This window comes from Sycon ciliatum, chromosome 1 (assembly GCF_964019385.1).
Source record: "Sycon ciliatum chromosome 1, ocSycCili1.1, whole genome shotgun sequence".
Taxonomy (NCBI): domain Eukaryota; kingdom Metazoa; phylum Porifera; class Calcarea; order Leucosolenida; family Sycettidae; genus Sycon; species Sycon ciliatum.
In genome coordinates, this window is record NC_088643.1 from 51,306,759 (window position 1) to 51,329,273 (window position 22,515).

At 48.9% G+C, this 22,515-nt stretch overlaps 3 protein-coding genes across 3 annotated transcripts in view; 1 reads left to right on the top strand and 2 right to left on the bottom strand.

The window, feature by feature from the left end:
- Positions 1 to 10,521, bottom strand: part of LOC135830947 (uncharacterized) — a 25,683-nt gene extending 15,162 nt beyond the window's left edge. The window contains exons 1-10 of the mRNA XM_065343175.1: positions 10,068 to 10,521; positions 9,463 to 9,844; positions 7,757 to 7,828; positions 6,861 to 6,935; positions 6,442 to 6,516; positions 5,970 to 6,080; positions 2,566 to 3,646; positions 1,339 to 1,412; positions 791 to 935; positions 192 to 427 (exon numbers count right to left, since the gene is read on the bottom strand). Coding sequence (XP_065199247.1) covers positions 192 to 427; positions 791 to 935; positions 1,339 to 1,412; positions 2,566 to 3,646; positions 5,970 to 6,080; positions 6,442 to 6,516; positions 6,861 to 6,935; positions 7,757 to 7,828; positions 9,463 to 9,546 — 1,953 coding nt within the window. The 5' untranslated portion in view covers positions 9,547 to 9,844; positions 10,068 to 10,521. The remainder of the gene's footprint in view (positions 1 to 191; positions 428 to 790; positions 936 to 1,338; positions 1,413 to 2,565; positions 3,647 to 5,969; positions 6,081 to 6,441; positions 6,517 to 6,860; positions 6,936 to 7,756; positions 7,829 to 9,462; positions 9,845 to 10,067) is intronic.
- A 307-nt stretch (positions 10,522 to 10,828) lies between these two features.
- On the top strand, positions 10,829 to 15,297 carry LOC135830950 (pre-mRNA-splicing regulator WTAP-like). The gene is made up of 6 exons (XM_065343179.1): positions 10,829 to 11,007; positions 11,153 to 11,193; positions 11,422 to 11,607; positions 12,399 to 12,577; positions 13,075 to 13,229; positions 13,632 to 15,297. Exons 1-6 carry the CDS (start codon positions 10,995 to 10,997, stop codon positions 14,609 to 14,611), a joined length of 1,554 nt encoding a protein of 517 aa, XP_065199251.1. The 5' UTR covers positions 10,829 to 10,994; the 3' UTR covers positions 14,612 to 15,297.
- A 91-nt stretch (positions 15,298 to 15,388) lies between these two features.
- Positions 15,389 to 22,515, bottom strand: part of LOC135830949 (uncharacterized) — a 40,739-nt gene continuing 33,612 nt past the window's right edge. Inside the window, exons 32-37 of the mRNA XM_065343177.1 lie at positions 21,842 to 21,925; positions 21,535 to 21,630; positions 17,673 to 17,739; positions 16,838 to 16,934; positions 16,300 to 16,486; positions 15,389 to 15,808 (exon numbers count right to left, since the gene is read on the bottom strand). Of these exons, the coding sequence (XP_065199249.1) occupies positions 15,620 to 15,808; positions 16,300 to 16,486; positions 16,838 to 16,934; positions 17,673 to 17,739; positions 21,535 to 21,630; positions 21,842 to 21,925 (720 nt within the window). The 3' untranslated portion in view covers positions 15,389 to 15,619. The remainder of the gene's footprint in view (positions 15,809 to 16,299; positions 16,487 to 16,837; positions 16,935 to 17,672; positions 17,740 to 21,534; positions 21,631 to 21,841; positions 21,926 to 22,515) is intronic.

Genomic DNA, 22,515 nt, shown 5'->3' on the forward strand with positions numbered 1-22,515 from the left:
CTCTATAATCTAATGTATCTTCTACCTCTTCTCCCTTACGAACATACTTTCTCATTTTCCATACCGGGAGATTCCCTTCGATAGGCATCTATTTGCCTCTGGAGGATCCGTGAAATAAAAATCAATCAAACATGTACATGTATATCGTACTTGGCAGCTACTTACATTTCTGTGTAGTATTGTGTACTTACATTTCTGTGCAGTATTGTGTACTTAACATCAGGAGCACCCCGTCCGTCGTCAGCGTCCTCCGGGGAGTTGGAGCGGCTCTCTTCCAGACCGTCCAGGACACTGATCGCGTCGCTGGCACGACTTCCCGCTGTGCGACTCGATGGTGCCGGGGATAGATTCGTTTCCTCTGGTACAGGTGTCGGCACAGGACTCCTTGCTATGGTCTCGCCTGGCTTCATCATACCGCAGGACTTAGCTGTGGGAAAACAATAGTGGAGTACAGGGATTACAGGGGTGAAGGAAGAATCACGATGTTCCTGTTGGCACTACCGAATATCATCAACAAGTTTCCTCATACAATAGCATTGGGATTCAACAAACAAGTTTAGAATAAAAGAAAATCCAGGCTGGAATTGCTCCCCAGACTGTGAACCGTGATGTCCGTCTGGACAGGCTAGCCTATATAATTTATAGTACTAATCAAGTTCCAAGACTTGAAACTGAGGAATAATTGGGCTCAGTTAAACACTTGCCATGCAGACACAGTGATGTGTATTACACCTCAGTTGAATTTAGTACATCAATGATCATGAACAACCTGACACGCACCACTACTCACCCAGAGCAATCTTGTTGGAGTGGGACATTTGTATGGACTGGAGCGTGAGCGGTGGCAGCTTGGAATCTGCCGAGTACTGTCCGGCGTACTGCATCTGCGTGTCCACCTCCTGGATCTTTGCCAGGAATGCGTTGAACTTCATGGTCTACACAACGGGACGACGGGCAGAGCAATGCAACCGGTTTCGTGGACGATGCACGGAAATTGATACAACACAGTTCAGGATGCACTGCCAAGTAGCTACTGAACTACATTGATACGTATACCGGTATGCGCATAGCATACGGTCACAACGCAACAGAGTACATTGTGGTGTACAGACAGTCAGGTGCCGAAGAACGACCAGGCTAGAATTCCACCAAGCAGCATACCGGTGACTCCACTGCATATAGACTAGACACTTGCTGTACATGAAAATGAGAATGCTCTAGGCTACGAGGCCGACCTCCCACTTCTTCAGCACTCAACAGTACTGTAGATGCCAATAACTATATCTATTCACAGTCGGTACATTACACAAGTCATAGGATAATTATACATGTACTGACCTGTAGCCGTGTCGTCTCCAGATCACGATGCTGTTCCGTGTGATCAGGCGGTGGAGTTGTAATCTGGTCCCTCTCTGAAAATAGCCCACAATTACACAGATGAGACTGAGAAGTTTTGCTCAGCTACAGACATGGATGCGTGACCTGATGACACATTATCCTCCTCAAACGGAGACTGGCACATGCATACCGGGTCTTTCCACCACCAACAAGTTCCCTCAATAATCGAGGCAATCAGGAACTTGACCATCAACCCCTTCAGTGTTCATTCCTGGTCCTGTCTGCGAAGGTGCCCATCACCATGCAAGTGTATATGGCCAATCAGGCTCAACACCATAGCCAAGGTTCACACAAGGCATGCCATTTGTACATGTACCCATACAGTGCACATAGTAATATATACCCATAATGGTGTCTGAGGATTGGCGGATAGCCACGACACTCTGATTTATAGCTTTTATGTTTTAAAACAGCTTAGGGAGCATCTCATAAGTTCGCATTTTGTTTCTAAACGTAACGCATTTCGAAACGGGGGTAGGGGGGGGGGGGGGGGTAGCGCCCATTTCGGATAGAAAAATGACCGTTCGCACATTTTCTGGATGTGTGCAATACAGTGCTGAGCTTGTGCTAGACCGCTTCAGACAGCAGGGTACGGGTGTGTTTTAGGTGTAGATCTAACCCTTGCACTACGCATGCAGGCTACTCCGAGGTGTCAAATGTCACACCAGCCTGATCAAACCGTGTACCTGCCACCTGGCCAGCTTTGACAGTACAGTCGTTGTGGAGTAACTCTGTTTATGTGTGTGTACATGTCATTGTCATTGAACTAAGACTGTAACCAATACTTACTTGTACTCAGTAGATGTGGTACTACTGTATGTCATTCACTTTGACACTAGCGTCCATGTCCATGTACTTGAACATTGTACATGATTGTGCATACCATGGTATGTACAGTACAGTAGATCTACACTGAAAATGTGCGATAAGACTTTCAAATAGTGGGGGGAGGTAGGGGGGTAAAGTCTATTCGAAATGCGTTACGTTTACAAAAAAATGTGAACTTATGAGATGCTCCCTTAGTTCCCTTGCTAACCTGTGTACCCGGCGGCATATGGTAGTGTACATGTACAATCATGCACCCATGCCGGGTACCTACTAGTGTACAATCATGCACCCATGCCGGGTACTTACTAGTGTACAATCATGCACGTATTGGGTACTTACTGTATGCTGGCTCCACTAGGCTACCGGGCAGTGCTAGTCCAATGGTCTGCCAGGTGAACGGATCACCCATCGACTCCACCGGACCAAACTGCATGCTAGTTCTGAACGGCTTCTGGGCACACCCGGCGTGCTGCTTCTGCCGCTTGGCAATGCGTTTCTTCAGTTCTCGCATTATCTCGTTCCTGGTGGGTGTTGGCGATAAGTTGACCGTCGCAAACTGACCAATGGGAGGAAGGGTCAGCTCTTTGCCCGACCGCGCTGACCCTAGAGCACCGGGCTTCTTCAGGATGCTCCTGGCCGAGTCTTGGCGTGCAGTGGATGACGGGACACTGCCGCTATGCACTACAGGTGGCTCTGTCATGAATGTTACACTGCGCTTGTGCTCCTCTAGCGTGTGTGCTGCCACGTGAGGTGTGGCATCTGCACGCTCTGCGTCTGCCTTGGCAGCACCGATTTTGGGAGTAGATATCACGCCGAGCAGCTCAGTAGATGCAGCTCGTGATGATTCTGAGGATGATGATGACGGCGCAAGAGATGTTTCCGTTTCTGTTTGAGAACCGGATACCGTGGTCTGTGTTCCACTTGTGTACAGCTCATCACTACCACTGCTATCCTTGTCTGTGTCGTCTTCAGATGATTCAAACTCACTGTCTTCTTCTTCTTCATCATCATCATCGTCGTCAAACTCATCCTCTGCATCACCAAATGAGAAATCATCATCATCAGAATCGTCGTCGTCCTCGCTCGACATCTGGTGCTTCCCATCATCCTCACTACGTCCATAATCAGCAGTATCGACATCAGTTGCCACGGATGAATCAAGTGTGCTAATCGACGACTCTCCCAAGTGCCGGCTGTGCTTGAGGTCGCTGAGCAGGCTGGCTGCCTTGCGCAGCGCCACAGATGCATGCGGGGCGTGAATGACGGTGTCTCCGCCGTGCACCTGGCGGCCATTGCCTGCGTCACTGTGATCTGCTACGTTGTCAACACTCTCGGTGGCCTTGGGCCGTGTGTGCTCACTGTCTACCGTCCTGGTTCTGGATTGATCGTGAAGGTATGACGGGTCGATGTGTTTTACTCCCTGAATAAACAACGCACACACACACAGTGACACACACACACAGTGACACACACAGGCACGCACACACACAGTGACACACACACACACACACACACACACACACACACACACACACACACACACACACACAAGAAATCGGCATCACAACAATCATCGCAAGACTCATCTAAAGGACGGCTGACTGACAAGATTATAGATTCCCTGCATTTTATGGCATGTGCACGGCTGTACGCCAGCATTCAGGTGGTGTTACTGTAACGAGCCGTGCAATATGGACCTCGCTTGCCCACAGAGGTTCATCTGATGAACGTCTAAGGGGCGAGTTCTGCCCTCCTGGATTGACCTCATGGTGCAAGTATCGACAGGTTGAGGCTCGCAAGCCAGGTCCCTACGAACACAATACCATCCCTCCTGCTGTCGTGGACGCCATGACGCCCGTGTATGTCAGACTGACGAACCTGCAGCTCCTTGGACAATGTGCCAGGGAGGTGACGCAGATCAACGAGTCTTGTAAAGGCATGGTGTGGATACTGTGCCCAAAGGAGTCATGGTGTGGACACAGTCAGAATGGCAGTGAATCTTGCCCCTTTGACTTTTAACGACGGCTTTGCAAAGCTGTCGGACCTGCTAAGCTGTCGGACCTGCTAAGCTGTCGGACCTGCTAAGCTGTCGGACCTGCTAAGCTGTCGGACCTGCTAAGCTGTCGGACCTGCTAAGCTGTCGGACCTGCTAAGCTGTCGGACCTGCTAAGCTGCCGGACCTGCTAAGCTGCCGGACCTGCTAAGCTGCCGGACCTGCTAAGCTGCCGGACCTGCTAAGCTGCCGGACCTGCTAAGCTGCCGGACCTGCTAAGCTGCCGGACCTGCTAAGCTGCCGGACCTGCTAAGCTGCCGGACCTGCTAAGCTGCCGGACCTGCTAAGCTGCCGGACCTGCTAAGCTGCCGGACCTGCTAAGCTGCCGGACCTGCTAAGCTGCCGGACCTGCTAAGCTGCCGGACCTGCTAAGCTGCCGGACCTGCTAAGCTGTCGGACCTGCTAAGCTGTCGGACCTGCTAAGCTGTCAGACCTGCTAAGCTGTCAGACCTGCTAAGCTGTCAGACCTGCTAAGCTGTCAGACCTGCTAAGCTGTCAGACCTGCTGTCGGACTTACGAGCGGGACGGGATTGCCTTCCACAGTCACTATCCACTGAACCACTGGCCAATTGGAACAAGGAGAAGCAGTACCATGCACAGAGGAAGTCATCAGAAGAGCGGAGCTGTCACTTCGGAAGCGAAGGAGGACTGTGAGAAAGGGTTTGGTGGATGAGGCAGTTGAGAATGAAGGAGTCACTTATGCTGCCGGTGGGTTTTAGGTCTATTTGGAGTGCCTTTTCTCCTATTTTGAGCTACTTCCGGCACTTCAAGGCAGCATATCTCAAGAACAGTTGACAGTAGATAGACAGTCTTCATGCTGTTTCGCATTTACATTTCTCAGCCGTAGTTCCTCAACCTCCCGTGTATTTGGGATTCCTTTTCCTTGGCAACATATGAGCCCTGCAAAACATTGCATTTCACCGGAGGGTTCTTTCATTGCTGCAATTTGCCGTGTGCTATTACAATACCTGATTTTGGAGGTTTGGGAACGTTATTCTATCAAGGGTGACCTGTTGAGAGTTTACAAGTGCCTATCTGTCAATTCATGTTGTTGTTATCGGCTGGACCAAAAATGTTGGACCGTATCTTTCTACACTCTCGCTGAATAGTTGTACCACTGTCTCGTTCATGGGATCCAGTTCACATTCCTGACCTTCTTGAGCGACAGTGGTGGGCATATGGGATCTGCGTTCAAATTTTGAAGAGATTCGGATGAGTTACCATGAAACAGCAACCATTTTCCTATTGTGCATGCTAGAAAATGGCATTTTGAGTTGAACAGTCTACGTCTGCCTTTGATCGGCATTAGATGAAGTAAATAAAAATATATACCAGGATATGGGTGTCCATTACCCTTGGTGCCAATCCAAAATTCTCATGGTGCATGTCATTTTGGCATGGCAGGTGCGCCGGAAAGTATTTTTGGGTGGTACTGTCAGCCACTTGAAGTACAGTATATTTCAGACTTCTCTGAAAATTTTCGAAGTGTAGAGTCTAAATCAGTGCCTTTATTGTGCCTGGGACAAAGAGTGGTGTGGTCAATACCGTAGTGACCGTAGCGTGTCTGACGCCCCTGCATGGTGTGATCAAGAGCAGAAGAGAGAGAGAGAGAGAGAGAGAGAGAGAGAGAGAGAGAGAGAGTGTGTGTGGGGGGGGGGGGGGGATAATTCAAACTAGCAGCAGTTCTCACCCCAAGGTGACGCAGACGGCGGGTCTTCTGTCGACCGCGGTGCTGCCGCGCTACCAGCAGCTTGTCCAGGCGTTCCTCTAGCCAGCTGACACGTTTCTGACAGGCACGCACCTGCAAAGAGAATGCATGGGGATCAACACGTGATGAAACATACGGATGTCCATACACGCACCACAGCCACTGTTGATACATGTAGCAGTACACCCATCAACGACGTCATGCATTTTCAAATTGCGACTGCCGCCTTCCGGGTCCACTGATGTCATTAGTTTGTGAGCATGCACAAACCGGCCCTGCCCCAAGGGCGGCTGGAAAACGGCAGGCCGGGAGCATAACCCATGTGGTGTGACTTTGCAGTCCCCTGTGTCAAGTTATCTGCTGAACAGTACAATCCCCCCCGCGTAGATGTAAATGCACCAGCCAATCCAGCAGGGACACTGTGACTGATCTTGCCAGAACCCAGAGGGCTTACGTTCGTTCCAGTTTTCCTCGCTTCCTCCAGTTCCAACTTCGAGAATCCAAGCTCTGTACGCACCTTGATCATAACCTGCAGCGGATCAGGCAAAGGAAACCATACATGTGTATCACTATTTAGTATTCACTATCCCGCAGCATTTGCAGGCATCTCGCTCAGGAGATGAGCAAGAGCAACAACAACCATACACCGACATTCATACACAGACACCATAGCAGAACCGGTCCTAAAAGACTCCTCTTATATACCGACTCTGGGCCGGCATTGACACCACTGAAATGAACTAAGATGTTGCAACTTCGGCAGTAATATCTTCTTGATCTTTGAAACTGCCGGGGAAAGTTTGGGCTACTCCCCTGACGTCTGCATTACTCAGGTTCCACTGTATTTCAAATTTACCACTTAGTGAAACTTGCCTGTAGCCGAACCAGCATTTCATTGCAGCGCTTGTGCAGGGCTTGCACTTGATTCATGTACGACTCACGATCCTCCTGAAACAGACCATTGTATGCAGAAAGCAACGACATGGCAAGGTTCTGTGTGCTCATGTTCATAGTTCCGCTTCTTCTACCCAGTTTGCACCATGCAGCATATTCTTTCAATATCACCAGAACTGAACCAAAACAAAATATGCCACATACCATGAAGAAACAAAGACGGCAAATGAGTATGTAAAAAAAAAGGACCGTTTCCATGGTTGTAACCTGATGGCCAGGCGGCTGGGAAAGTCTGTGCATAGTGTGGGGGTTAGCTCAACTGTAGCTTGAAGGAACCAGTACAGTACACTGATACGATTCAGTGCCTTCATGCATCATGTCATGCATCATGTCATACATCATGTCATGCATCATGTCATGCATCATGTCATACATCCTATACTGGGTAAACAAGGGAGTTGATAAGTCTTACCATGCATTGACTTTGCACAGTGACAATTTTGATTTTGATGGGGGGGGGGGAGGTTGGCAACTCGAAAGAGAGGGGGGGGGGGACCACACTATGCTGCTATAACCCTGCTTTCCCAGGACAAATTACAGCAACATGCACAACAATAGCTGTCCCGAGTATGGACTGACGGTGGACTGAGTGTGCACCGAGTTGAATCAGACCGAATACTGCCGGCACTGTCTCATGTACAGTGCTGCTCAATGAAATCCAGTCGCCATCACTCAAGTACGCGCCGGGCATTCCACAGCCCTAGACCAGCAAAGACCGGGCTGCGAAATGGTGCAAGGCGCAAACTTGAGTGAAGAGATTGGATTTCATTGATCAGCACTGTACTGGGAGATTACACTAGAGTGATAGTGTGTACCTCGTCCTTGGCTTCCTGAAGGCTGATCATGGCTTCAAGCAGACTAGACTGGGCATCCTGAACTTTGGACACCTACAAACAAACGTACAGACAGGCATCAGACAGGCAGACAGACAGGCAGACATCAAAGTAAACAAACAGACAGACAGACAGTGATCCCCGGTAGCCTAATCGGTAGGGCACTGTCCCGGAAAGACAGGGGTTCTGGGTTCGAATCCTGCTCGTGGATCCTTCTTTTGCAACATTGGCGCCTGGCAATGGCTCGAACCCACGACCTATTGTACCCCCCGCCCTCCTCGGGCCCCGTGAGTACAGCACGAGGACACAGCCTGTTGGGGCGGGGGAGTAGTGTAGCAAGAAGTAGTCAAGCCTAGTTCACATTCGACGGGGCGCGACGTAAGGATCGACGGGAAGCGACGGGACGGTCTGACGGCGTCCAATGTGAACACCAGGAACGGGAACGCAATCGTGTTACCGTACAGATCGGGAAGCGACGGGAAGAGTTGGATCGATCCAACTTTCATACCGTAGACGGGGACGCAAACGTACAAAACGGCTGCAATTCGAGTGTGAACAGGAGACGGCGTCGTGCGCCGACTACTCCCGATTCGTACTTGGAGATTTTTAGCATGTCGAACACTGCGCTTCCCATGATAACTCACAGAATGGCTAGCACGACTTGAGTTGAATTTTAGCAACATAAGATCTCATGTCACTTACCGTATTATCTCTGATATAAGCACGGTCCTTTATTTTTTCAATGTACCTCCGCCCCGTGCTATTATTGGAGATGTTCCTTTATTGGAGACTGTTCCATTATTATTTCAACCTCATTTCAGAGGCATGTTGCCATGCCAAATTTATATGTCATACACACACATTTCAGGGTTTTTTCGCCGGTACAGATAATAAATTTACACAGTGTGCTTATAATGGAGACTGAGCACTTTATTTTTTGAATGCCACCCCAAGATGTTCTATTATTGGAGACGTGCTATTATTGGAGACTGTGCTTATATTAGAGATAATACGGTATTGTATTTAGGGGTAGTTCAGAAGCGCGACAGACGAACTATTCTATCATTTCTTGGGGCTATTATTTGAATGCCACAACTTTCAGGGCTAAATTTTTGGTCTTCATGAAAAACTGTTATTGTGAACTTGATTCCGCTTCTTTCAAGGAGAAATAATTGAAAAGAAGTCCCGAAAAACGAGAAATTAGGTCCGAAAGTCACCCCGTCACGGACCGTGCCTTATGACTCGCGCCGTTCGACGTTGAACGTCGCAACGACTGCTGCACGTCGTGTCGTACGAATCGTACAGGATTTTACAGCTCGCCCCAGCCCTCCTGACAAGCCCTTACGTCCCGTACCGTCGGCGTTGCGTCGAATGTGAACTAGGCTTAAAACAGGTGTGTGTGTGACCCCTGTACTGTAGCCTAATCGATAGGGCACCGTCCCGGAAAGACAGGGGTGCTGGGTTCGAATCCCGCTCGTGGATTCTTCTTTTGCAAGACTATGTGCTATAGCTCCACTGACATTCCCTCTCTGACAAAGCCTTCCTTTCTCTTTTTGTAAAATGGATGTGCCAAAGGTATAATACCATGGTACACATGTACTGATTTTAGTTGGCATTTTGTATACTGACCTGCACCTGCACCTGTACCTACTCTGGCAAAACAAATGAGCATTCTCATGTACCCATACCTGGTCTTCGATCATCAAGTCACTGCGATGGGTTGACGGAAAGTGCAGCTGAATGGCCTCGCCTTGTGATGGTGCTGCCGCCATGTTTCCAATGCTCGGCGTGGTTCTTGCGCCTCACGTTCAACTGCTGGCGTTGTTTGTGTTACAGTCCCACCACTGTGACGTCGAACACCACCTTCCCGGCATGCACTACCTCAGTTCTGTGACCAGTGGCTAATGCCAGTAATGGTGCATTGTTGGTTGCTGGTTCTTTGACTCGGACTTCTTTCCCTCAGCAGACACAGGGCAGGACAACCATGCAATGGCGTACTCCGGCCGCTATAGGCTGCCCAGTAGCGTTGTCTGAAGTCTCAGGAGCGCTCAGGGCGACCCACTGCATGTACTGGCAGAAACCACAGTCACAGCAAACAAATCTTGCTGCTGCTAGCCGCAATGAAAGGACTTATCTTGCAACCGCCGCATACGCGTAGTACTCGAATGCGTGCCAAGGCAATACATACACATGTAGCTCATGTCATTATTTGAAAAACACAAAACATTATTGACAGCGGCTAGCTGAGCCGTGCAACGCATTGCCATTGAGCAAGGACTGACTGTGTACGTACATGTAGCTTGCGCTTGCAGCTGGTCAGCGGCTTCCAGCGCACGACCGGTTGTGCATTCCTCCGCCAGCCCTGGCCTGGCAGCTAGCCCTGCAATGCCGATGCTGCTGTGTAGACGCGGGTGCCAAGGCAAAAATAATAAAACTGAATGGTGGCTGTGTGACCTGGTGCCGTGGTGGTATGCTCCGGATAGGAGAGTTGACCTCTCTATTCCTGGCCTACTTGCAGATAGCTGGGCCCTGCTGCTTGGGTCGACTGTCGGGCTATAATACTCTAGTCTAGACAGTGTCGAGTGCGTTAGCTGTCACCGCGGCAAGCAGGACTGTGGGCACTACAATGTAATCTTGAAGTCTTCATTCTGCTGTGGACGCCCACTGACACTGTAAAGTCTACATCCTCTGAGCCAATTTGATGCAGAAAAAAAGTCAGCTGAAGACAGAAGTGTCCCTTGGCCTTGACTGAGTTGCTCAAGCTGAAAACTGTGCCAGAAGTCCCGTTTTATTTGCCTCACTCATTCTTCAGTCTTCAGACCACACACACAAGACTACCAGTACATGTACATGAACCAGGTCACTACAGCAGGCCTGGCCTGGTGACCAGGTGACGAAGACCTTCTATTCGAAGATGTTTGTGATGCTCGCACTCGTCGCATGCACTCGTGTTGACATGCATACCATTACGTGTCCATGGCAACCATTGACGAAAATATTGCCTCGCGAAATGGGTGAAAGCTGGGGATGAAAAAATAGACAAACTCAAAAGTGAAAAGCAATTTTTTGATTTTTTGTGCGGTCAAAGCGTATCCTCGAAGCTCGTATTGAAGTGATTTCTGGCTTCCTTCTTCATTTCTTGATCTTAGTTTGCTACTTGTAGGCAATTGTACAGTTGGTGAACTTGAGGAATAGATTATCCGTGAAGAAGATAGACGTGATGGCGGAAAAAAGTGAGATCCTGCGCTTGGTATCGTATTTTTCCTGCTATGTTCACTATTCAGTGTGCAGTGATTATCCAACGTAATCTTCACAGACAGAGAAAGTAAAATGCACGTCTCTCTGCTTTCGAACTTCTCTACTTGTGCTTATCTTCAGGCGATGAGCGGGTGTCCAGTGACGAACCCCCTGCGAAACGGGTAAGTGTAGCAACTGTGCTGGTATGCCATCTCGATTAGTAACGTCACAGTACCCTCACTGCCTCAGTCTGCTAATCCTAATTGCAAAACAGTACTATACTACACTGTAGTTTGATTGACTGATTGATTTCTATGTAAGGATGGACGGCTAGTGATTGTGCGAGGAAACATTTTCACAAACTAACTTTCTTTCCACGTATATTCATCTTTTGCTATTGATAAAACTAGATGAAGACTTCAAGGACTACATCCTCAGAAAAGATGGATGGCGATCAAGAAAGCAATGTTGAAGATACGTCACATGATGTGCTTGGAAAAGCTGGCTGTCCGCAGCTGCAGCAGGACCCTACACGGCGTGAGAGTGTGCTGGTTATGAGACTGGCAGCCAAAGAGCAAGAAATTCAGGAGTTGCTTGTAAGTATGTGTGCGGATGTGTGAGTGGGCACGCGTGCGTGTGTGTGCGCGCGCGTACGGATGTGTGTGGGTACGCGCGCGCGCGTACGGATGTGTGTAGGCGCGCGCGTACAGATGTGTGTGGGTGCGTGGTCCACTTGCCATGACCGTATGTTATTGGTCTGGTACACTATAGAGGTTGTGCGAATGTTGTCATGGCGATAAGTCAGCGGAACCGCATATGGGCACGATGTATACAGTGTGATGTATACGGCGCAAGTCGCTTGTGCATCGCTGTGTCGCGACTTTGCTCAAGCTTCTCAGCAAGAGATGTAGCTGCATATAACCTCTAAAATGATGTGTATGTACATAGAAGCATTCACCACACTGAGTAGAATGGATTGAAAAGCGTTTGACGAATTACGAACCTTGTGCTTTTGTTGCATGGTGTCACAAATTTGTGTGTATAGATGTACAGTCCATTTCAAAACTATAGACGCATAGGGTTTTTGAAATATTTCAAATTTGGTTGGAACTTTTTGAGAATAGTTTTCGGAATATTGCTCAGGACCGCTCCACAATTACTCTCATAATTATAGTTTCTAAACGATTGGATAACAGACGCCCAATTTGGAAAAATTTATGCACAAAGTTATCACAGATTTTATGTGGTATAGATGCTGGCATAACGGTTTTTGCCTAGGTACGCGTCTATAGTTTTGAAATGGACTGTAGTTCACCTAATTCTGTGCCTACATGTATACGTTTATGCATGCGCATTCAATTCATACGATTTTCTCTTGTTATTGCAGCCGCAAATCCACGAACTGAAGGCCTCACAGCTACCGTCCGTACAACAACTGCGCTCGGCATTGCTCGACCCTGCAGTCAACCTGCTCTTCCAGCGCTTGACAGCCGAACTAAACGAAACGAAAGAGAAGTTGAGTCAGGCGCAGGATGACATGAGTGCCTGGAAATTTACTCCCGACAGGTACGTAGACATTTTACGTTCAGACAGCATCTGTCCCGTGTCCCGGGTTACTTTTGCTGAGCTATTGGGTTTGACTTTTCTGAGAGCTAAGGGGGAGGGGATTGTGTTGAAACGTGTTCTGTTTCAAATACTAGCATACTGTCACTTATGAAGCAAAGACCAATGCTGTGGTGGTAATTTTAGCGAGCTTCACCTGGCCACAATGGCGCCTACACACGTAAATAAAGCTGTCTATGAACTGTTGGGCTATTGAGTCATTCACCCCTACACAGATTTCTTGATAATATGCTGCTAATATGTTATTTATTTTAGGTATGTGTCATGTGTGATTCCCCTATATAGCAGTGTCCTATTGACGCTACTGTTGATGGCTGCCTGCTGGCAGCTAAACAGCACCAGAATGCATGCAATAGGGACATTTGCAATCACTGGTCCATCCGATTCTGACTACTGCAGTGGGTTGAAAAGATATTCTGTTTGAAATGCTTGGACTGCAGCGTGGCCGGTCGCAAGCTCATGGCTAAGTGTCGTAGTCTCATCCAAGAGAATCAGGAGCTTGGCAAACAGCTGTCACAAGGTCGAATAGCACAGTTGGAGGCTGAACTCGCACTGCAGAAAACCTACAGCGACGAGCTCAAGTCGAGTCAGGATGGTACGCTCTCTCCTTGTGTCTTGTGCTTCTGGTGGTGTCGTGAATGAACGTGTGTGATTCTGTTGGTGTGGGGGTGCGTGCGTGTCTATGTATGTGGGAGAGAGAGAGAGAGAGAGAGAGAGAGAGAGAGAGAGAGACCGAGAGAGAGAGAGAGAGAGACCGAGAGACCGAGAGAGACAGAAAGACACAGAGAGAGACAGACAGAGAGAGACAGAGACAGAGAGAGAGACAGACAGAGCGTGTGTGTGGGTGCTGGTGTATTGTGTATGGTCTATGGTGTGCATGTGTGATTGGAGATTGGTTTGTATGCAGGGGTGTAAGAGTGGTGTAAATGACGTATGTGTTCTGAGTAGGAAGCCCTGTCAAGGAGTGTGTTTGCTGCTGTCGGTTTATTTTTTGCAGAAATGCAGACATTTATCCTGCAACTAGACGAGGAACTAGAAGGCATGCAATCGACCATCATGAAGCTACAAGATCAGCTACGCCAGACCAAGCAGCAGCTGGCAGAGGCTGAAGAGAAGATCGAGAGCGGTGTAGCGGATGCAGCTGCCAAGGCATCTGCGGCTGCAGCAGTCATGACGGTGCTAGAAGCAGTAGCAGAGTCACCAGGGTCTTCTGCATCTCCTGTGGCTCCTGCCGCATTGGCCAAGAGCTCTGCTCTGTACGTACAGGAATCGACCGGTGACGTTAGCCCTGTTGCCACCATCGCTACTCCAACAGCGAATTCAGTTGTTGCAGATGATCACAGTGCACCCAGTGAGTGCAGCAGTCAATCTATTACTGCCGCCGCTACCACTGTCAATGGAACTGCTCATCACGTTTCTGCTGGTGTGCCAACTGGCGTGGCAGCTGGTCACACTATGGCCTCCTCCGCCATCTCTACTGCTGCCAGTACTACTGATGCGGCTGTGGCTGCAGGAGCTCTGCCATCGCCATTGCCGGCTATGGCTGCAGACGCCAGTCATGCCAACAACAGCACTGGTGATTCTACTCGTCCACAACGTGCATCTACCAGTGATGACTTGGAGCATGGACGTGATGATTATGGCGGTGCTGCACCACCGGGCATTGAAGTGTTTGACGACTCGTCGTCTCAATCCGACTGCGAGGAGGACTACCAGGTATCAAGTGAGCAAAGAACGTTTGATGGTAATGATGGGTACGGTTTTATACCCCATTCTCCTGATGACGCTGCTGCTGATGATAGTGATGCTGATAGTGCTGCTAGTGCTGCTGACCACTTCAATGCCAGAACAGACCTCTTTGATCCTGCTACTGCTGCTTATGCTAAGTCTGGCCAAGTGCCCGTGCTACCTGCCTTGCTGCATGTTGGTCATGCTGCTGCTGCTGATGATGATGATGAAGAAGACGACTTAATATAGCGAGCAAACTGCCGAGTGTAGCAATGCCATTTCTTGAAGTTCCCATCATAACGTGTCAGGATGACTTTTTGCACTCTTGGTGGTGCTGCTTTAGACCGTCTTTTAGCCGTTGCCAAATTTGTTTTCTAGGCTTTCAAACTTCTTGTATACACTAGGTGTGCGAGCAGATTGTTCTGTTGTAGGTATTCATTCGCTACATGTCCCCGGTACTGTCACTCATCCCGTGTACTCTCGGGTGTGTGTGTGTGTGTGTGTGCGTGCATGCGTGTGTGTGTTCTTCCTTCACATCTATTGCCACGTCATGACATTAATTTTCTTAGCAGACCCCGTAGGCCGATTCTCGTAGCAGTTGACTTGCAGTGAGCACGCAAGAACTGCATCACCTGTGCATCCTGGACGAATGCTTTCGTGTTTTGATTGAGTTGATATCTCACTGGTATCAAAATCTGAAGTTCAAACAATACTAATAATACTGATAATGATATTACTAAGGATGCTCACTGTACTTTGTACATCCCATTGCTCCTCCTGTCATGTACCTGCATTGCCTGCATTGCCTACTGGCTACTTTCCAAGTACACGTGCATGCAGTTTTTTTCTTTTTCTTTTTATTTGTTCAAGTACTTCTTTCAGCTCTGGAAGATTGCTGTTGTCTTGAACGGAACAAGAAACGAGTCATTACCACACGTAAGCCTCGTCCTGTGGTGTCTGTGCATGCCAGGCTGGGTGGGATTGGGGTGCTGGCGCGACTGATCACTTGCTAGTCATAAATAATCCACTTCTCAACAACACATGCATACATGCATAGTGCCTGCTATTAAAGGTCCCTCGATGTCTTCTGAGGTAAAGCATGCAGCTAGTATGATGTTGGCAAAGCGTGCAGCTAATTATGGTGTCTTCTGAGGCACAGATGCTAATGGCATTCGCGAGCACAGGTGTGTAGCTTCGACAATTCCAATGGATGATGCACTGAAGGCGTGCCATGCTGCGTCCGTGTGATGAGTGTGTCTATTTCTTCTTGCCCTTGCCAGCCGCCTTCTTGGTGTCCTTTGCCTTGCCCTTCTTGTCTGCTGCTGGTGGTGCTGGTGACTCGGCTGGCTCTGGTGGCTTTTCCACTTTCAGACTGTAGTAGCCCTTGGACACAAAGTGCTTGTCTCGCGCCTCGTCGTACTTGTCCAGCATGTCCTGGAAACCTCCCTGGAAGTGTACAATGCAATCCACAGAGAGAGAGAGAGAGAGAGAGAGAGAGAGAAGAGAGAGAGAGAGAGAAGAGAGAGAGAGAGAGAGAGTGCGTGTGTGTGTGTGTGTGTGTGTGTGTGTGTGTGTGTGTGTGTGAGACAGACAGAGACACACAGAGAGACAGAGAGACGGATGGGCAGACAGACATGCAGATCAAGAACTCGTAAGTGGTACACAGATAAGAAATAACATCCGCAGTATCTCGCTACTAGTACCCTTCGGCTGACTGGGGCCGGCGGCTGGAAATGGCTCTATGGGCTCAGTGACAGGCTAGGCACACGTCAAGCTGCTGCTGCATAGTACGAGGAAAGACAACTGACTTTCATTATGTGCAGTGCAGTGCAGTTGAAGTACTGAATGTTTCCAGCTAGTACGGTAAGCTGAGAGTGGGCTTCTGCACGATAGCATTGCTAATTCGCGATCCAGTTCTCGTTCAAGAGTCGACTTACAAAGAGGTCATTTAGCTCCCGCCGCTGCTCTAACTTGATCCTCTCCTTGGCTCTGAGGCCATAGGGCAACATGCTTTCCAGGGACTCCACGTCTTGACGAAGTGGATTCAGTGATGACCAACGCTCCTGCCGGATCTCTTCTTCGTGCGCCTTTGTCCAGAATACGGTCTCCGTTGCGGGAGATCTCCTGTGTAGGACAGTGGTGCAAGGCACACAAGTACATTATAAACACGATGTGAAGTACGGATATAAAACGGTAAATACAGATGTAACAACTGTGTGCACTTCATCACCATCATCACCATGATCATCATCATCTTCGTGCACCCAGTCTGTATAGGTTATGCGAATGATTTCATCGGGATTTTCAAATGCCGGGCACACGTACTGAGCGTGGAGACAGCCCCGTGCCCCCAGGCGTGCGGATAATCGGCACTCTACTGTATTGTGTTTTAGCAGACTGAGAACGGTACACCCATACACACAGATCTGTATGGTTACGCACGGACATGCACGGAGCTATGCATGTACAACATACCTGATGTAGGGAGAGATGTCGGGCTCTGGAATGCAAGCAGTATCATGACCAGGCGCACCCCATAGCGGGTCTCCATAGCGACCAGACTCTGCAGATGCTGCAGCAACAGAATACAAATGGGTGTCTCTAGAATGGCCAGGTGTGTTTCTGGGGAGTGTAGACAGTGACCATGGTGACAGCCTGACAGGTGCGGCAGCAGTGATGAAGGTGGTGATAATCGGCAGTTGCAGTTCCGGAAACGGGAAAAAGAACATTCGAAGTACATGGACTCCGCTCTTTTTCAAGTACAGTAAAGCGGTGCTTGCCGGACCCTGTGCCAAGCGGAATCCTATATTGACCGGACAAAATATCATGCACTGATGTGCTGTGGATCGAACCTGCATCCCTGGATCAAGCGGAATCCTGTCATGTTAGGACAGTTTCCACTGCACTAAGGGTTAGTTAGGGTTAGGGCTAGTTAGGGTTAGGGTTAGGGCTAGTTAGGGTTAGGGTTAGTTAGGGTTAGGGTTAGTTAGGGTTAGGGCTAGTTAGGGTTAGGGCTAGTTAGGGCTAGGGTTAGTTAGGGTTAGGGTTAGTTAGGGTTAGGGCTAGTTAGGGTTAGGGCTAGTTAGGGTTAGGATTAGTTAGGGTTAGGATTAGAGTTAGGGCATGTTTTACTCTACACATGCATATGAACTGCTTACGGAAATACTTGGTCTAACAAAGTCATGTAGGGCACAATTACTCTTGTAGTAAGTTGTACCATAAACGAGATAAAAGATGGAGCAGTCTGTCCCCCAGGCAGCTCTGTCCACTGTATTTGTGCTGAGAAGTACTTCAAGAACATGTATCTCACCATCATCCACACTTGTAGAGGGGGCACTGATGCGCTCACGGATCCATCGATCTCGAAGCTCTTCACCCTGGATATTATATTAGGAAAGGCAGGGAATGCAAACACAGACGATAGGCAGTTGGAAAGGAGTGACTGGGAGGATGGGTTGGAGAGAGAGAGATGAGGGGAGGGCAGGTGGAGGGTTAATGTGAGTGAGTGTGTGAGGGAGGGAGGGAGGGAGGGAGAGAGAGAGAAAGAGAGAGAGAGACAGAGAGACAGAGAAACAGAGAGAGTAGAGGTAGGGTTGGATAGAGAGAAGGGGGGGGCGGGGGGGGGGTAGGTGGATGACTGAAGGGGGGGGGGGGTCAGGGAGGGGAGACAGGCGCAAGAAAGAGAGTTCGGGAAAGTTTGAAGCAAATACGCATACCGCATACAGGGCCACCGGAACCGGTCCGGTTGTCACCGGACCAATTCTGGCTCAGGTCACCCCCTGGGATTCGTCTAAAACCAGGGAGAAAAATTCTGGGTACATCTGTACATGACATTGTATTATCGATCATGCATACATATTCATGTACATAATAGACCGATCCCCTTATTATACTGGGTTCGAGCACGGGGGCAACCTCACTCGCGATCGAGCTAGTTTTTGAACGTGACAGCATCTTTGACAGTGTGTTTCAGGTTTGTTTTGGAATGTCTTCTGCTGAATAGTTCAAGTAGTTTGCGATGGCTTCGAGCGGTGCTAAACCTCCTGCTGGTAGGAGCAGAGTCTCCGAGAGAGACATGGACTGTGATGCCGCTGCAGGATTTTTTCAAGGCGCGGGAGGGAACGATCTCGGGCCACAAACAGGAGTTACTCCAGAGGTGAGTTTTTTTGTTGTTGAAATATTCGAATCGCGAATCGTGTTGTGATGATTTATTTTGTGCCTAGGCTACAGCAGACCATATTTCTTTCTCCTTGCGATCGGTGCTGAAGATAATAGTAACCTTTTTCTGGTCTGTCTTTTCCTCTCCAGAGCCATCTTCTATGAAGGTAACCGTGGTGCTGCCAAGTCACCAAGTCGCGATCAGCAGCCCTGAAGTGGAAAAATCGATTTTCCAACGATCTGGTTGGACATCAGCCACTAAAGTACTTCTGATTTGCCTGTAGTGACAACAGCAGCCATCCTTGGACACCTTGCAAAGACAGGAAAAGCCACTGGTGGAAGCGACTGCTATGAGGTGACGATAGCAGTGCAGTGGTGATCGCTGTTTTGTCAAGTCGAAGGCTAGCCAACCCAGAGGAAGCATAAAAAAACGATGAACAGTGCGTGGTATTTGTTGAGCGTGAAGAGCTAGAGGAGGACAGTGCAAACACATGGATGGAGTGGATGGTGTTTGAAGAACAGTGTGCTGTGTGCCGGCTGGTGGTGATGGTGGTCTTTGTCAGCATGTATTCGTGCTGCTTCTTGTGCTGGAACACTTCTCGCCCAGGAAGGCAGATTGCGTGCTCCCTGGCCCTCAGTTGGCTATGTGGCATTTGTTCCAGGAACATTACCCCAGAGCCAATGATGAGTCGTACCTTTGAAAAGTCGAAGCTTGCTGTTAATCGCAAGCGTAGCGCAGTGGATTGCTCCCTCTTCGAAGCACGAGGGCCAAAGCTTGCCGCTGTCTGCAGCAAAGTGTGTGTGCGGTTCTTTCGAACCTATGAATATACCCCCCCTACATGTTCAGAGTGAACTATTTTCTAGTATATTTAACATCCTCAACCCGCCACCACCATGCGGTCTTGGCCGAACTAATGCACGAAGCATAAACACACCAGCACAGCAAGGACACTTCCGTTGACAGATATTGTTTACGCCTCTAGACCGCTGTTTCTTTCTTCGAGCTCATCGTTAGAGGAGGATAGTAGCAGGATACTAATGATGATATAATAGAAGATAATAGACGGTTTATGGTCCGATATTGATGATTGAAGATCTAAGAAAGCAATGACAGAGATTGCGAAATGGATAATATTATCATGATTATATGCCAGTCTGGTAATGCGTTGTACTAGTGGACAGTATTGAAATCATCACTGCATTCGATGCAAATATTGGTATACCTTTGGTTTCAGTATTGGAAAAAAAGAGTAAGAGAACCTGGTTGATTTGGTTGCATCTGCGACTGGCTACCGGGTGTTGTGATCAGCAATGTTACCATGGGAGAAAATAAGAGCGCAAGGATCTGTTGGGTCTTGTTGTGCCGGTGCGAGAACCCTAAGTGCATGGCAAAATAGAACTGTTTCATCCACAATGCAGAATGTCTTGCGGTACATGGCATTAATGACTGAACATCTCGCCAGCTCGCCCAAATGGGGATCATGCCCAAACGGAGGAACAAGACATCTTTCCAGCTCAGCTAGCTATATAGTATATACCGTGAAACGGATGATTAACTTGTGCCACGCATTACAGCTTCTGTTCCATCCGGCCCAGGCTTAGACACATCAATGCCAATAGCAGCTGATCCTCCATTACATGCTCATTGGCGATTTACGGCCACCTCCAACTGTATCCGCCGTCCCTCAGCTTCCGTCTTCGCAGATCTGGCTCGGCGCAGTACATTTTCTCGGCTAGGCTCAAAGAAGTCCCACAGAGCGGTCCAAACACCTGAAGGCAAACCAGTCAGAAACTGGGGCGGCTCAGAGTCTTTCTTTATGTTATTGTACGTAAGCTGTTTTTCGGCTTTCTTCACCCCATCGTCCAACTGCTCCGCGAAACTCTGTACACGAGCTCTACTTGCTGCCAACTCCTGATGCAGATGCTGCACTTCCATTACAGGACCAAACTGCACTAAGCCAGGTTCCTTTCCAACTCAAAATGCCGTTGCCTCTCAGCAAAATACTGGTTTGCGAGCATGGGGAGCTCGTGATGCAGACGCTGCACTTCCATGACCGAACTGCACTAGGCTCAGCAAATACTGTTTTGCGAGCATGGGGAGCAGAGCGTCCAGACTCCACTCTCTTGCGAAAAGCAAACCTGGTACCGTAGGGCAGCTGCTTGGTTTCCTGGACTCATCCTGCCCTTGTAGAGCTGGGCAAAACGATTTGGACTTCGGGATCGAAATGATCGTTGCAACTCAAATATTCAGAGTGACCCTAAAACTACGTCCTTCCTCACGGGGAATAGCCTGGATCCGCTTGCTCCAGGCCGCTGTGGCTCCACACGAGGAAAGGAGTGAAATGACTTGTTTGCTTCGTCCTCCTGTTCTGACAGTGAGGAACGCAGCAATGATCCTGAGAAGGCATCCTGAAGTCGTAAAAAGGAAGACGTCTAAACAAAAACAAAACAGCTCAAATCAAAAGTCCTTGTGGCATTTTTTGTAGACAGGCTTGCACTGCGTGTAGATTTCGCGTGCTCTGCACTTCGCATGCGAGAAGTCACGCAAAGCCGAGGTGAGGTTGGTCGCGTGTGTGCAGCAGGATCCCACGCGACTGCGGAGTTGCCCCCTTGCTCGAACCCAGACAATAATAAGGGGATCGGTCTATTATGTACATTCACCCATAGTAGGCCGTACACGTACATGTACATGTACATAGTACATTGATATCCATGCAAAATTATTCCCTGTAGTTGGCTCTGAAAACTTGTAAACGGGCCCAATTCTGCTATTTCCGCCCGGATTTTTCAAAAAATGTCCGGGGACATCCCCGGACCCCCTCAAACCGGACCAACTTCGCCCGCCTTCCGGCGGGCCTGACACACTGCAACAATCGGCATCCACTTTGCTCAGAACGTGACATACCAGAGCGAAGCACACACAGTGAAAAGGCACATGTCAGTGCTGCACAGCCATTCACCCTACGCTACCCAATTTTAACACCTACTTATACAAGTGACGCAATTACTTGTACCTTCTGAAATCTTCCAGGGTGTTCTCTCTCCATGCGCTCCATCCAGCGAGCCTTGCGATCCTCCTCGGTCGTGTCGTAACGAATGTCAATGTCATCCTGTGACTCGGCCAAAGAGCAGCGAGGTAACAATATACACACGTACACAAATACTTGGGAAAATACACTACTAGCAACACTGCATGCAAACAGGATCCTTGCTGGGAGCAGTGGAAGGAGTATACGGCATGTATCGTGTTGTCCAGAGACACTTTATCGTCCCCAAGCACTCCGCTCGGTGGTACTGCAATGTGCATATCAGCAGACTGACCTTTGCCGACGAATCGTAGACAACCTTCAGTGTCCAGTGCGGTTTGCTTGCATCGACATGAGAAAAGTCTTGGCTTTCCTCTTCCTGGATACGCACACCAAGCCCGATCAACAACAGAACACGAACAATGTTCAACTGAGAAATAAACCATGATGTCGTTTCCTGTGCTGCAGTTTGCATACCGTTTGTATGTCTCACTGCAGGAGTGTATGTCTCACTGCAGGAGTGTATGTCTCACTGCAGGAGTGTATGTCTCACTGCAGGAGTGTATGTCTCACTGCAGGAGTGTATGTCTCACTGCAGGAGTGTATGTCTCACTGCAGGAGTGTATGTCTCACTGCAGGAGTGTATGTCTCACTGCAGGAGTGTATGTCTCACTGCAGGAGTGTATGTCTCACTGCAGGAGTGTATGTCTCACTGCAGGAGTGTATGTCTCACTGCAGGAGTGTATGTCTCACTGCAGGAGTGTATGTCTCACTGCAGGAGTGTATGTCTCACTGCAGGAGTGTATGTCTCACTGCAGGAGTGTATGTCTCACTGCAGGAGTGTATGTCTCACTGCAGGAGTGTATGTCTCACTGCAGGAGTGTATGTCTCACTGCAGGAGTGTATGTCTCACTGCAGGAGTGTATGTCTCACTGCAGGAGTGTATGTCTCACTGCAGGAGTGTATGTC

Coding starts and splice junctions, on each gene's coding strand:
- LOC135830950 (XM_065343179.1), top strand. Junction 11,194..11,421: donor ACGAACCCCCTGCGAAACGG/GTAAGTGTAGCA, acceptor TGATAAAACTAG/ATGAAGACTTCAAGGACTAC. Junction 12,578..13,074: donor TGGAAATTTACTCCCGACAG/GTACGTAGACAT, acceptor CTTGGACTGCAG/CGTGGCCGGTCGCAAGCTCA.